We start from the raw sequence: 13,040 nt of genomic DNA, 5'->3' as shown, positions 1-13,040 counted from the left end.
AATTAGGCTTGCACCTGCTTCTCTGGTCTGTTACAACATGACCGATCAACAGGTATGGTCACGGTCAATAATGTTCCAAATAACCACATGGACTGGTAAAGTAAAGGTTATCTTGAAGTAAGGATTTGGTCAGATGTTAGTGTCATTGTTTAGTTAGCAGTACATCCATGGACAGGCAGGACTGTGGTCAAGTCTGAATGCTGTGGTCAAGTTATGGTTAGAGCGGTCACCTCCATGAGCGGGCCTGCGTTCATCCCACGGTCCGAGCGTGGTCATATCCCTGTAACGCAGTCAAACAGGCAGGGCATGCTAAGGTGGGGCATCGGTGAGCTGCTGTGGTCAGGTTGCGGTCTGGTTGGGGAGCAGTGGTTGCTGCGGTCCGGCCAGTGTTGGGGCGGTCATTTGAAAGAGGAGGTGAACGACCACCACTTGGACCCCAGTCTCTTCCACAGCTTTAGCTGGGGCTCCGAGGACAGAGAAGGGCCGCAGACCAGGGACTCGCCTGAACAACGGCCTCCATCTGAGTACTCCTCTGTCTGGGTTGATGACCCACGACACATGGCCAAGAAGATAGCACAGCCAGCCAAGAGTAGGGACAGGCCTAGATCCATCATGATCGTCAGCAGAGGGTCATGGGGCTCTGAGGGTAGTTTCAAGTTTCAAGTTTTATTGTCACGTGCACAAGTACAGTGAAATGCCTTTCTTGCAAGCTCTTTCCCAACAATGCAGTAATCAATATCAGTAGAAAAAATATGACATATATAGTAAAGTAGAACAAAAACACACGAGAAATAGAAAAAAGAAGAACACGAGAAAATAAGTAAGCTATATACAGGGTCAGTTCCAATACCATATTTACAGTGTGCAGGGACACTGGAGTGGTAGAGGTAGATACAGTATGTATAGGGGTAAGGTGACCAGACATCAGGATATATGATAAACAGTGTAGCAGCAGCATATATGATGCTTGTATGCGTGTGTGTAGAGTCAGTAGGAATGTGTGTGTGTGTTATGTGTTTGTGAGCAAATTAAGTGTTTGTGTGTGTGTGTGTCTGTTGGAGTGTCAGTGTGAGTGTGTGTGACTGAGTGTGTAGAGTGCTGTGAGTGTGCATAGAGTCAGTGCAAAAATAAAATGAAAGTGTCAATTCAGCTAGTCCGTCTAGCCATTTTGTGAGCTATTTAGCGGTCTTATGGCTTGGGGAAGCTGTTCAGGATCCTGTTGGTGTCAGACACCGGTACAACTTACCATGCGGAAGCAGAGAGAACATTTTATGGCTTGGGTGGCTGGAGTCTTTATCAATTTTCCAAGCCTTCCTTTCACACCGCCTAATATAGAGGTCCTGAATGGCAGGGAGCTTGGCCCCAGTGATGTACTTGGCTGTCCGCATCACCCTCTGTAGTGCCATGTGATCGAGGGCGGTGCAGTTGCCATACCAAGCAGTGATGCAGCCAGTCAAGATGCTCTCAATGATGCAGCTGCAGAACTTTTTGAGGATTTGAGGACCTCTCATGCCAAATAGTGTCCACTCCATTCGATTAGCTGTTAGCTTCCGTGTCTATAGCAACGGTGTGATGAGCTAATGCTTTGCATTTTAGAGATCATTACAGGCAAAATGATGTTATTTTCATCCCCACTATGTAAACAAAGCTAATTTCAGCGACAATTTCGCTGCTAAAATGAGTTTTGTTTAACTAATAAGATGAATAAATTACTTCAATCTACTTTTTTTTGTTAACATTTCAACAACATTAAATCCATGTCTTATACGTTTCTACGATTCGAAATAGCAAAGAAAATGTGTAAACTGCACATTAACTTACCTTTCAGATCGCAGAGCTTCTATGCAGCTATTATCACTTAATTCATGTGCAAACCAATTCTATTCACACACTGGCTAGTCTGGCTGGCATGTTTTTTTTATTTGAGCTTGCCTCCCTGCGTCTAAAGTATACTTTTAGTCCTATTATGTTTATTATGTCTCCCTTCCTCCACTACATGACATAGGCATGGCTCAGTGCTACAGTAGTACTCTTGTGGTTGAATATAATGCAGGACCAGTGGCGGCTCCTGAAAAAATTCTCAGGAGGGGCAATTTTTCTGATGATTTAGGTGACCTACACACATTTAAAAAAAGATATGTCCAGCAACAACATGAAGACAGGGGCAGCATATAAGTCAATACCAGAAGCATTTATTGACTGATCTGGGGAGATGGATTCCAGTTTCTGTGACAGATTATAAATAATCTCTGATGCCTTTGTTATATTAGCTTTTGGTTGAATGTACTGTCGTAGTAAATATATAATGTTATAGCTTGGTCTGACTAAAATCTTGTGCATGACCCATTTTGTGTTGGGCGTTTGTTTTCAATCAATGCTGTTCCTATCCTATAACAATGGACAAAAGAGTCCTATCTTGTCAGCCTTGTCAGCAGGTGGCCAAGGACAACACCCACGCCATAGGTCTCTCAGTTCTTCCAACTCACGAGTTCTTGCTCTGAGGACACACACACACACACACACACACACACACACACACACACACACACATCATCACTGATAACACACACACACACACACATCATCACTGTTAAACACACACACACACACACACAAAAATCCCCTCTCTTTAGGCTGAACATTTGAAGACAGAGAACCCGACTCAGAGCCAATGCAACAGTGGAGGGGTCCTCGCCCAACTCATCAGGACCAATCAGAAGATCAGAACTACTAGATTCAACCTACATCATTTATTGTATAAAATGTCTGCACACAATGTTTTCGGGCTCTCTTCAGATAGCTCCCTAAGAGTTTGACGAAACGAGTCCGTGCACGCGATTCCAGATATCTTTACCTCTGAATAAACTGCCTTTATTATACCATATCCACCCTGTCCAAAGTCTCTACTTGGTCTCAGTTCTCCAGTAAACTTGTGATTATCAACAGTACACAACGGTAACAAACAATTGGGGGAACTCACGGGGCAGATAGTAAGGTCGCAGTGACACAGAAAGCAGTTCAATGTCGGGGGGTACAGAGTCGCCTCTTACCAGGATCGATTTTCCCTGTGACTGTGTCAGATCGCGGTCCGCTCTGACCAGGGTGAAGCCGGCCGGCTCCACTTCTCTGTCCGGGGACTCTGTCATCCAGCCAAGTCTCCCAGCTGTATTGGATTCCGCTGCCAGCAGCGTTTTCATTATTTAGTCCGTTCCGTAGCGGGTATGTACACGATCAACAAGATCAGTCCAAAACCCACCACTGGAAATCCATGGTTGGCAGAATGTTTGTAAACTAAGTGTACAAATTAAAAACATAAAATAACGCCACTAAGTGTACAAATTAAAAACATAAGATAACGCCACACTGCAGGTCGCAACAGAGACGCTGCTAGCCGCTATTTTCTTAGTTACGTTCATGGTTACGTCACGTATGACGAAAGCGCGTAAGTGCAAGCCCACAGACACCCATAGAGATTGTATTGAAAGCTTTGAAATTTGAAAAAATAGATTTTACATGGGGAGTCTATGACAGACTTCTGGGCGATTTTCAACATGACTGAAATCGCCCCCAAAAACGGGCGGGCCATTTGAAGCACGACTTTAGCCTGATTTGACATTTAGTGGCAGTCAGATCAGATTAGAACACTGATAACTACTGTTGCCGTGATATAATTGATTAGAAAAAAAATCCCTTCCTTTTCCCGTTTGGCAGTGCGTCGCCCATATCGCCCTATTGAACACACCGCCCCTTTGCAGGACACAACAGACAGTTGAATGACTTTGAACTCACAAATACCAAAATTGGATTTACAACAATTAATAAAAAATTAACACCATGTGAAACCCAACCTGGCAATATTTGAAATATGAAAATTTATTTTTGTGGAACAGGTGTGTTTTAATATACCCACATGGCAGTTATAGACTGAAATACATCAGTATAGGCTAACATCAACACAAAAACAATAAAATGCAATTAAGTTAAGAAAACAGAAGTATGAATGACAAGTAAATAACATAATAGGGGGATCCTCAAAGAGTCTTGGCAGAAGTAGGGTATGGGTGATGTTTTTTTGTATCTCACAGTTCCGACCCTAAGGTCGTTGTCCTGTTGGAAGAAGTCTGAGGTCCTGAGCGCTGTGGAGCAGGTTTTCATCAAGGGTCTCTCTGTACTTTGTTCCATTCATCTTTCCCTCGATCCTGACAAGTCTCCAAGTCCCTGCTGCTGAAAAACATCCCCACAGCATGATGCTGCCACCACCATGCTTCACTGTAGGGATGGTGCCAGGTTTCCTCCAGAAGTGATGCTTGGCATTCAGGCCAAATAGTTCAATCTTGGTTTCATCAGACCAGAGAATCTTGTTTCTCATGGTCTGAGAGTCTTGAGGTGGCTTTTGGCAAACTGCAAGCGGGCTGTCATGTGCCTTTTACTGAGGAGTGGCTTCCGTCTGGCCACTCTACCATAAAGACCTGATTGGTGAAGTGCTGCAGAGATGGTTGTCCTTCTGGAAGGTTTTCCCATCTCTACAGAGGAACTCTGGAGCTCTGTCAGAGTGACCATCCGGTTCTTGGTCACCTCCCTGTCCAAGGCCCTTCTCCCCCGATTGCTCAGTTTGACTGGGCGGCTAGCTCTAGGAAGAGTCTTGGTGGATCCAGACTTCTTCCAATTAAGAATGATGGAGTCCACTGTGTTCTTGGGGACCTTCAATGCTCCAGAAATGTTTTGGTACCCTTCCCCAGATCTGTGCATCGACAGGTACATTCTGATCACTCATGACCAGATGATTGATTCATGGAGTTCACCTTTTCCCCATAAAATTTTACAGCTGATATAGCACTTGTCATAGCACTTGTCATAGGCTACTTAGTATAAGAGATAGCTATTTAAATCAACTGATATTCTACAAACACAAATAATACAATACAAAACAAAGCTTAGCTAGTTAGCTAGCTAGCTTTCCTCGCAGTAGTGTTTGCATTCATCGTTTGCAGCATCCATGCTTGTTTGCAGCATGCTCGTGCTAGCTAAATTAAGGTTTTGCGATTAGGTTTTGCAAGCAAGTAAACATCAATGACCACACATGGATCTCAGCTGGTAGAGCACGGCGCTTGTAACGCCAAGGTAGTGGGTTCGATCCCCGGGACCACCCATACACAAAAAATGTATGCACGCATGACTGTAAGTCGCTTTGGATAAAAGCGTCTGCTAAATGGCTTATTATTTATGTTTAGTGCTTTATCCACCAATAATCGGTGAGATTTCAATCTATAACATCTCGTAAATAGCATGAATAACCTGTAACTTCGATTGCAGTTTCCCTGTCTTTTGACTGCACGCGTCTCTCTCTCTCCGTGCACCTCAGAACAATCAGAACATACACTATATACACAAAAGTATGTGGACACCCCTTCAAATTAGTGGATTCGTCTATTTAAGCCACACACGTTGCTGACAGGTGTATAAAATCAAGCACACAGCCATTCAATCTCCATAAACAAACATTGGCAGTAGAACGGCCTGACTGAAGAGCTAAGTGACTTTCAGCATGGCTGCCCCGGTCAACTGTAAGTGCAGTTATTGTGAAATGGAACGTCTAGGAGCAAAAACAGCTCTGGAATTAATTGGATCGCCAACTGCGAGCCAGACCTAATCGCCCAACATCAGTGCCCGACCTCACTAATGCTCTTGTGGCTGAATGGAAGCAAGTCCCCGCAGCGATGTTCCAACATCTAGAAGAGTGGAGGCTGTTATAGCAGCAAAGAGTGGACCAACTCCATATTAATGCCCATGATTTTGGAATGAGATGTTCGACGGTGTCCACATACTTTGGTTATGTAGTGTAGAAACCAGCATAGCAGCGAACGCTATTGTTTTTTCTTTCTTTCATTACATAGCTGGGCAGAATTTGGCAAGTTCTAGCATCAGCCCTAGCAACGGACGCTAACAGCTAATCGAATCCTATCCTCCACAGGGGTGGACACATTTTCACAAGTGGACAATATTTGGCATGACAGGTCTATGAGGGGAAGAGGCGGTATCACGCTTTCTTCATGACTGTGTGCGTGTGGGTGGACCATTTCAAGTCCTTATTGATTTGGACACAGAGGACCTTGAAGCTCTCGACCCGCCCCACTTCAGCGTGCTCGCCCCCTCCGTTTCCTGTAGTCAGCTCCTTGGTCTTACTGACATTGAGGGAGAGGTTGTTGTCTTGGCACCAAACTGCCAGGTCACTGACCTCCTCCCTGTAGGCTGTCTCATCATTGCCGGTGATCAGGCCTACCACCATTGCGTCATCAGCAAACTTGATGATGTTGCCTACCCTCCCCACCTGGGGCCGGGCCTAACAGGAAGTCCAGGATCCAGGTGCAGAGGGAGGTGTTCAGTCCCAGGGTCCCAAGCTTGGTGACGAGCTTGGAGAGCACTATGGTGTTGAATGCTGATCTGTAGTCAATGAAAAGCATTCTCACATAGGTATTCCTTTTATTTAGGTGAGTGAGGGTAGTGTGGAGTGCAATTGAGATTGTGTCATCTATGTATCTGTTGGGGTGGTGTGCAATTTGAAGTGGGTCTACAGTGTCTGGGATGAAGGAGTTGATGTGTACCATAACCAGCCTTTCAAAGCACTTCATGATTACATATGTGAGGGCTACACGGCAGTACAGGGGAGGAGGAGAGGGAGATGTAGAGGTTGAAGGGTAGTGGTGGCTCTGTGAAGGAGGTGGAGTAGATGTTGACCGCTGGATCACTGTTGGTGTTTATTGTTGTGTTCATGGTCGGCAAGTTCTGGAATAGAGAGGCATGAGAATGAGGTTAGCTGAGAAGTGTGTGGACATCTGTGTGTGTGTGCGCGGGCACATGCACAGGCATGTACGCATGTGTGTGCACAGGCCTCTATCAGAATGCCACATCAGGTCTCTTGATATGAAATGTCTTGACTTATTGGCCAAGCCAAACCAAGTTGACTTAGGCCTATTTAGTAGGGGTTATTACCATCATACCCTGAAGGAGTTGCAACACACACACATATGGTGTTGCCAAAGCTGCAGCTGTTTGGCTATTTCAAGCTTTGCACGGGACTCAAATGTGCATTTACCACACACACACACACACACACACTTGGCATTTGCACCAATTAGGTAGCTATTACATCAATGACTACACAACAGTCGCTGCTTGACAGGGTTTCTTCAATGTAATACAAATTGGGTTATTAAAATGCCCCCAACCCCCCCTAATAATTACCACACCCACACCTCAAATCCCCCAGTCCTCAATTATTACCAACCCCCCACCCCCTATACCCTCCTCATTCTTTCTGCCCCCCCTCCCTTGCACAATAACATTTGTAAATGTCAGTCTTTAATTCGGTGGGGACAAAGCGTGCCTTATCGGTTTAAGGGGAAACACATTGGGACGTTAAATTATTTGCTGTGTGGAAAGGCCACTGGAGCAGCCATCGTCTCGTTAGTCTTTACCTTCTTTAGTCACTTTACACACACACTCTAACACACACACACACACACACACACACTAACACTAACACACACACACACACACACACACACACTCACTCTCAGACGCAAGATATTGAATCTAAGCTCTCTTACAGTATACACACACCTACACACACTGCTCTGCCAAGTTTTCACACTATTCAACCTCTTTATCTACCCAGTTTTGCTATTTTCTGCTTCCTGTACTGTTGAGGCTAAAGCAAACTTAATAATTATACTCAGGGAGAAAGAGATGACCACTCTCCCTACACTGCAACAAATCCTCTCTCTGTGGGTCTCAAATCAGTACTCATTGAAATCACCCAGTTCAGTTAATTTCCTCAAGATTAGTGAACAATCAGTACATAGTATCACAGTTTTATGCTCCCTTTTTTCTCTCTTTGTGTGGTCTCTCCATGTGTTTCATCTATCCATTACCATCCAATTCCCTATACATTTCTATATCCTCTTCATCTGTAGGCCAACTGAAGTGAGCACAGACCCACAAAGTACAAACTCACACAAACAAACCGCAAACTCCAGAGAGTTCAGACGTTTTCCACTCTCCAACATCCACTCACTCTCTCACATTGACTGTGACACCCTACTTAGATTCATGCACTTACACTGACCCAAACACACACACACACATTCACCCATTTGGGCATAACACATATAAGCAAACAAACACATGTAACCATGTCAGCAAACACATATATTTGATAAACACATTTGCACATTTTATACACACACACTCGAATATGCTCTTTACCTTCTTCAGTCACTTCCAGTATCAACTTTTTCCGTCCTCTTTTCTCCCTGCCTCTTTGAGAGAGTGTTAGGGAACGCACAGGGAAGAAAGAGGGGACAGAGAGGACAAGGGGTTAACAGGATGGTGAGCAAAACATTGTCTCTTTGTTTTCAACTGGGACAGCCTAAAACAATGGGCCATTTCCAACACCGTCCAAGAGCACTAACACTGCAAATGTTTACAATCACAACATCTAGGCTTAGTAACACGGACTGGGAAGTTCTGCACCCCTTTTATAGCCAAAGTGTTGCGGTCCACTGTGTAATATCCTATTCATCACTCACCAATCTGACACCCCACTCTCTTTTCTCCTGTCTCCCCTCCTCCTCATTTCTTTATAAAGCTAATGAGACTGAAGCAGGGCACCTCTCTTCTCACACACAGAGAGAGAGCGAGAGAGAGAGAGAGAGAGAGAGCGCGAGAGCGAGAGAGACAGAGACAGACAGACAGAACCATTTTAGGTTCTAGATAGCACCTCTAAGAGTGTACATGTACAGTATGTACATATGAATGTCAGCGTGTGTGTCTGTGTGCATGCCTGTGTTCGTGTGTGTGTGTGTGTGTGTGTGTAAATGTTTATGTAGCTATGTTGAACTATTTGTGTGGTTTCAAGTCGCTGTGGTTGTAAATGAGTATAATGGCTGCATATGTCTGTGCTATTAATATGTGGTACATTTTGTTCTGTGTTTGTGTGTGCAGGTGCAGGCCACAGATGCAGACCAGGGGGAGAACGGCAGGGTTCTATACAAGATCCTCTCTGGTGAGTACAACTTCTCAGTCGCCAGGTGGAGAGACTTTTCACACTTGCTCTCAGCCCTCACCACACACAAACAAGTAAACACAAAAGACTGTCAACAACAACCCTGCACGCTAATCATACCCTGCATGCATAATCATAACTGTTTATTTGAAGGCATACTGTATTAGCCATTTGAAAGCTCAATGATACAAGATGCAGTATCAAGTGGGTAACACTTGAGTTGGATAGATTCCAATTACAATGTTGGTGATATTCCAGTATTAATATTTGAATGTATATCAATACCCTCATGGCCATCCTGCACTCGATCACTCTTAACCCCCAGCTAACATCTCTCTTTCCATTTCTCCCTCTCTCACACCCCCTCTCTCTCTCTCCCCCCTCCCCGCCTCTTTCTCTCCCCCCACCCCCCCCACCCCACCCCACCCCACCCCACCTTCCCTTTCTCTCTATCTGTGTGTGTGTCTCCCTATCTCTCTCTCTGTCTGCATTCGTAGGAAACAGTAAAAATCTGTTCAGCATCAATGAGTCGTCAGGGCTCGTGACACGGGGCCAGACGGCTCTGGACAGAGAGAGCAGCAGCTCCCACGTGCTGGAGGTAGAGGCCTACAACAGAGACCAAGGCAGGATGAGGAGCTCCATACGGGTAAGTAGAGCAGGAGGGGTGAGGAGGAAAGAGAGGGAGAGGGGGACAGGGAAGGAGGGGAGACAGGGGACGGAGAGGGGACAGGACTGGAGGTGGAGGCCTACAACAGTGACCAGGGCAGGATAATGAGCTCCGTATGAGTGAGGAGGGGAGGATGATACAGGGGAGGGTAGTGGGAGACTGGGGAGAGGAAGGGAGAGAGGACAGAGGAGGGGAAAGGAGGGGACAGGGCTGGAGGTGAGGAGCTCCATACGGGTGAGAAGTGAAAAGGGAGGGGGAGGAGAGGGGGGAGGGCAGGCGAAGGGAGAGGGGACAGGGCTAGAGGTGGAGGCCTACAATAGAGACCAGGGCAGGATGAGGAGCTCTGTACAGGTGAGGCGGGGAGATGGGGGAGGGAGAGGGGATGGAGAAAGAGGGAGGAGAGGAGGGAAGAGGGGACATGGCAGGACATAGAAGAGGAGACTGTTGGGGTTATACATGGGGGAGGAAAAAGGAGAGGATATGTGGCAGGATTTAGAAAATAACATAAAGGAGAGGGTAGTGTACTGGGAGATGAGAGGGTGTGGAACAGGACATATTAGAGTATACGGCTGGAGCAGAGTATGGGACAAAAGGGAGAGGGCTGTAGGGGTATAAGATAGGGCAGTAGAGGGCACCTGTGAACTTGTGAGTATTTGTCCAGTTATACTTATTTGACTCCCAGTGTCTCGGTCTTCCCCCTACAGGTGATAGTGTATGTGGAGGACGCCAACGACGAGCCACCAGTGTTCACCCAGCAGCAGTACAACCGCCTGGGCCTGAGGGAGACCGCTGGCATTGGCACCTCTGTCATCGTAGTCCGAGCCACCGACCCCGACACCGGTGGGTGTTGTAGTGTAACAATACTGTACTAGCCATAATCCTCTGTACAAGCTGGTGTTATTGATAATAAATAAAGTGTAATGTACACTACCTTTCAAAAGTTTTAGAACAGGCGGCAGAGCCCACGGTAGATCAGTGCATACAGTACAGTTTGGACACACCTACTAATTCAAGGGTTTTTCTTTATTTTTACTATTTTCTACATTGTAGAATAATAGTGAAGTCATCAAAACTATGAAGTAACACATATGGAATCATGTAGTAACAAAAAAGTGTTAAACAAATCAATATATATTTTATATTTGAGATTCTTCAAATAGCCACCCTTTGCCATGATGACAGCTTTGCACACTTTGCACACTTCTTCTTATTGGTATTCTTTAGTGGTCCTCTGTAGCTCAGCTGGTAGAGCACGGCGCTTGTAACGCCAAGGTAGTGGGTTCGATCCCCGGGACCACCCATACACAAAAAAAATTATGCACGCATGACTGTAAGTCGCTTTTGATAAAAGCGTCTGCTAAATGGTATATTATTATTATTATTATTTAGTAGTGGTTTCTTTGCAGCAATTTGACCATGAAGGCCTGATTCACACAGTCTCCTCTGAACAGTTGATGTTAAGATGTGTCTGTTACTTGAACTCTGTGAAGCATTTATTTGGGCTGCAATTTCTGAGGCTGGTAACTCTAATGAACTTATCCTCTGCAGCAGAGGTAACTCTGGGTCTTCCATTCATGTGGCGGTCCTCATGAGAGCCAGTTTCATCATAGCGCTTGATGGTTTTCGCGACTGCACGTAAAGAAACTTTAAAAGTTCTTGAAATGTTCCATATTGACTGACATTCATGTCTTAAAGTAATGGACTGTCATTTATCTTTGCTTATTTCAGCTGTTCTTGCCATAATATGGACTCTGTATTTTACCAAATAAGCCTATCTTCTGTATACCCCCCCTACCTTGTCACAACACAACTGATTGGCTCAAACACATTAAGAAGGAAATAAATTCCACACATTAACTTTTAAGAAGGCACAGCTGTTAATTGAAATGCATTCCAGGTGACTACCTCATGAAGCTGGTTGAGAGAATGCCAAGAGTGTGCAAAGCTGTCATCAAGGCAAAGGGTGGCTATTTGAAGACTTTTTCCACATTTTGTTAGGTTACAGCATTATTCTAAAATTGATTAAAATGTTTTTTCCCCTCATCAATCTGCACACAATACCCCATAATGGCAAAGCAAAAACTGGATTTTAGAAAATGTTGCTAATTTATTAAAGATTTAAAACTGAAATATCACATTTACATAAGTATTCAGACCCTTTACTCAGTGCTTTGTTGAAGCACCTTTGGCAGCAATTACAGCCTCAAGTCTTCTTGGGTATGACGCTACAAGCTTGGCACACCTGTATTTGGGGAGTGCCTCCCATTATTCTCTGCAGATCCTCTCAAGCTCTGTCAGGTTGGATGGGGAGCGTTGCTGCACAGCTATTTTCAGATCTCTCCAGAGATGTTTGATCGGGTTCAAGTCTGGGCTCTGGCTGGGCCACTCAAGGACATTTAGAGAATTTTCCCGAAGCCACTCCTGCATTGTCTTGGCTATGTGCTTAGGGTTGTTGTCCTGAGCGCTCTGGAGCAGGTTTTCATCAAGGATCTCTCTGTAATTTGCTCCGTTCATCTTTGCCTCTATCCTGACTAGTCTCCCAGTCCCTGCCGCTGAAAAACATCCCCACAGCATGATGCTGCCACCACCATGCTTCACTGTAGGGATGATGCCAGGTTTCCTCCAGAAGTGACGCTTGGCATTCAGACCAAAGAGTTCAGTCTTGGTTTCATCAGACCAGAGAATCTTGTTTCTCATGGTCTGAGAGTCTTGAGGTGCCTTTTGGCAAACTCCAAGCGGGCTGTCATGTGCCTTTTATTGAGGAGTGACCTCCGTCTGGCCACTCTACCATTAAGGCCTGATTGGTGGAGTGCTGCAGAGATGGTTGTCCTTCAGGAAGGTTCTCCCATCTCCACAGAGGAACTCTAGAGCTCTGTCAGAGTGACCATCGGGTTCTTGGTCACCTCCCTGATCAAGGCCCTTCTCCCCAGATTGCTCAGTTTGGCATGGCGGCCAGGAAGAGTCTTGGTGGATCCAGACTTCTTCCATTTAAGAATGATGGAGGCCACTGTGTTCTTGGGGACCTTCAATGCTGCAGACATTTTCTGGTACCCTTCCCCAGATATGTGCCTCAGCACAATCCTGTCTCGGAGTTCTACGGACAATTCCTTCGACCTCATGGCTTGGTTTTTGCTCTGACATGCACTGTCAACTGTGGGACCTTATATAGACAGGTGTAGAAACATCTCAAGGATTATCAATGGAAACAGCATGCACCTGAGCTCAATTTTGAGTCAGCAAAGGGTCTGAATACTTATGTAAATAAGGTATTTCTGTTTTTTATTTTTAATAAATGTGGAAAAATATCTA

At 45.3% G+C, this 13,040-nt stretch overlaps 1 protein-coding gene across 1 annotated transcript in view; it reads left to right on the top strand.

Annotated features, from left to right (window-relative positions):
* cdh23 (cadherin-related 23) overlaps positions 1-13,040 on the top strand; it is a 190,860-nt gene that overhangs the window by 16,778 nt on the left and 161,042 nt on the right. Inside the window, exons 8-10 of the mRNA XM_045211457.1 lie at positions 9,004-9,064; positions 9,562-9,710; positions 10,436-10,571. Of these exons, the coding sequence (XP_045067392.1) occupies positions 9,004-9,064; positions 9,562-9,710; positions 10,436-10,571 (346 nt within the window). The remainder of the gene's footprint in view (positions 1-9,003; positions 9,065-9,561; positions 9,711-10,435; positions 10,572-13,040) is intronic.

This window comes from Coregonus clupeaformis, chromosome 37, assembly GCF_020615455.1.
Source record: "Coregonus clupeaformis isolate EN_2021a chromosome 37, ASM2061545v1, whole genome shotgun sequence".
Taxonomy (NCBI): domain Eukaryota; kingdom Metazoa; phylum Chordata; class Actinopteri; order Salmoniformes; family Salmonidae; genus Coregonus; species Coregonus clupeaformis.
This window is presented reverse-complemented; position numbering and strand designations above follow the sequence as displayed.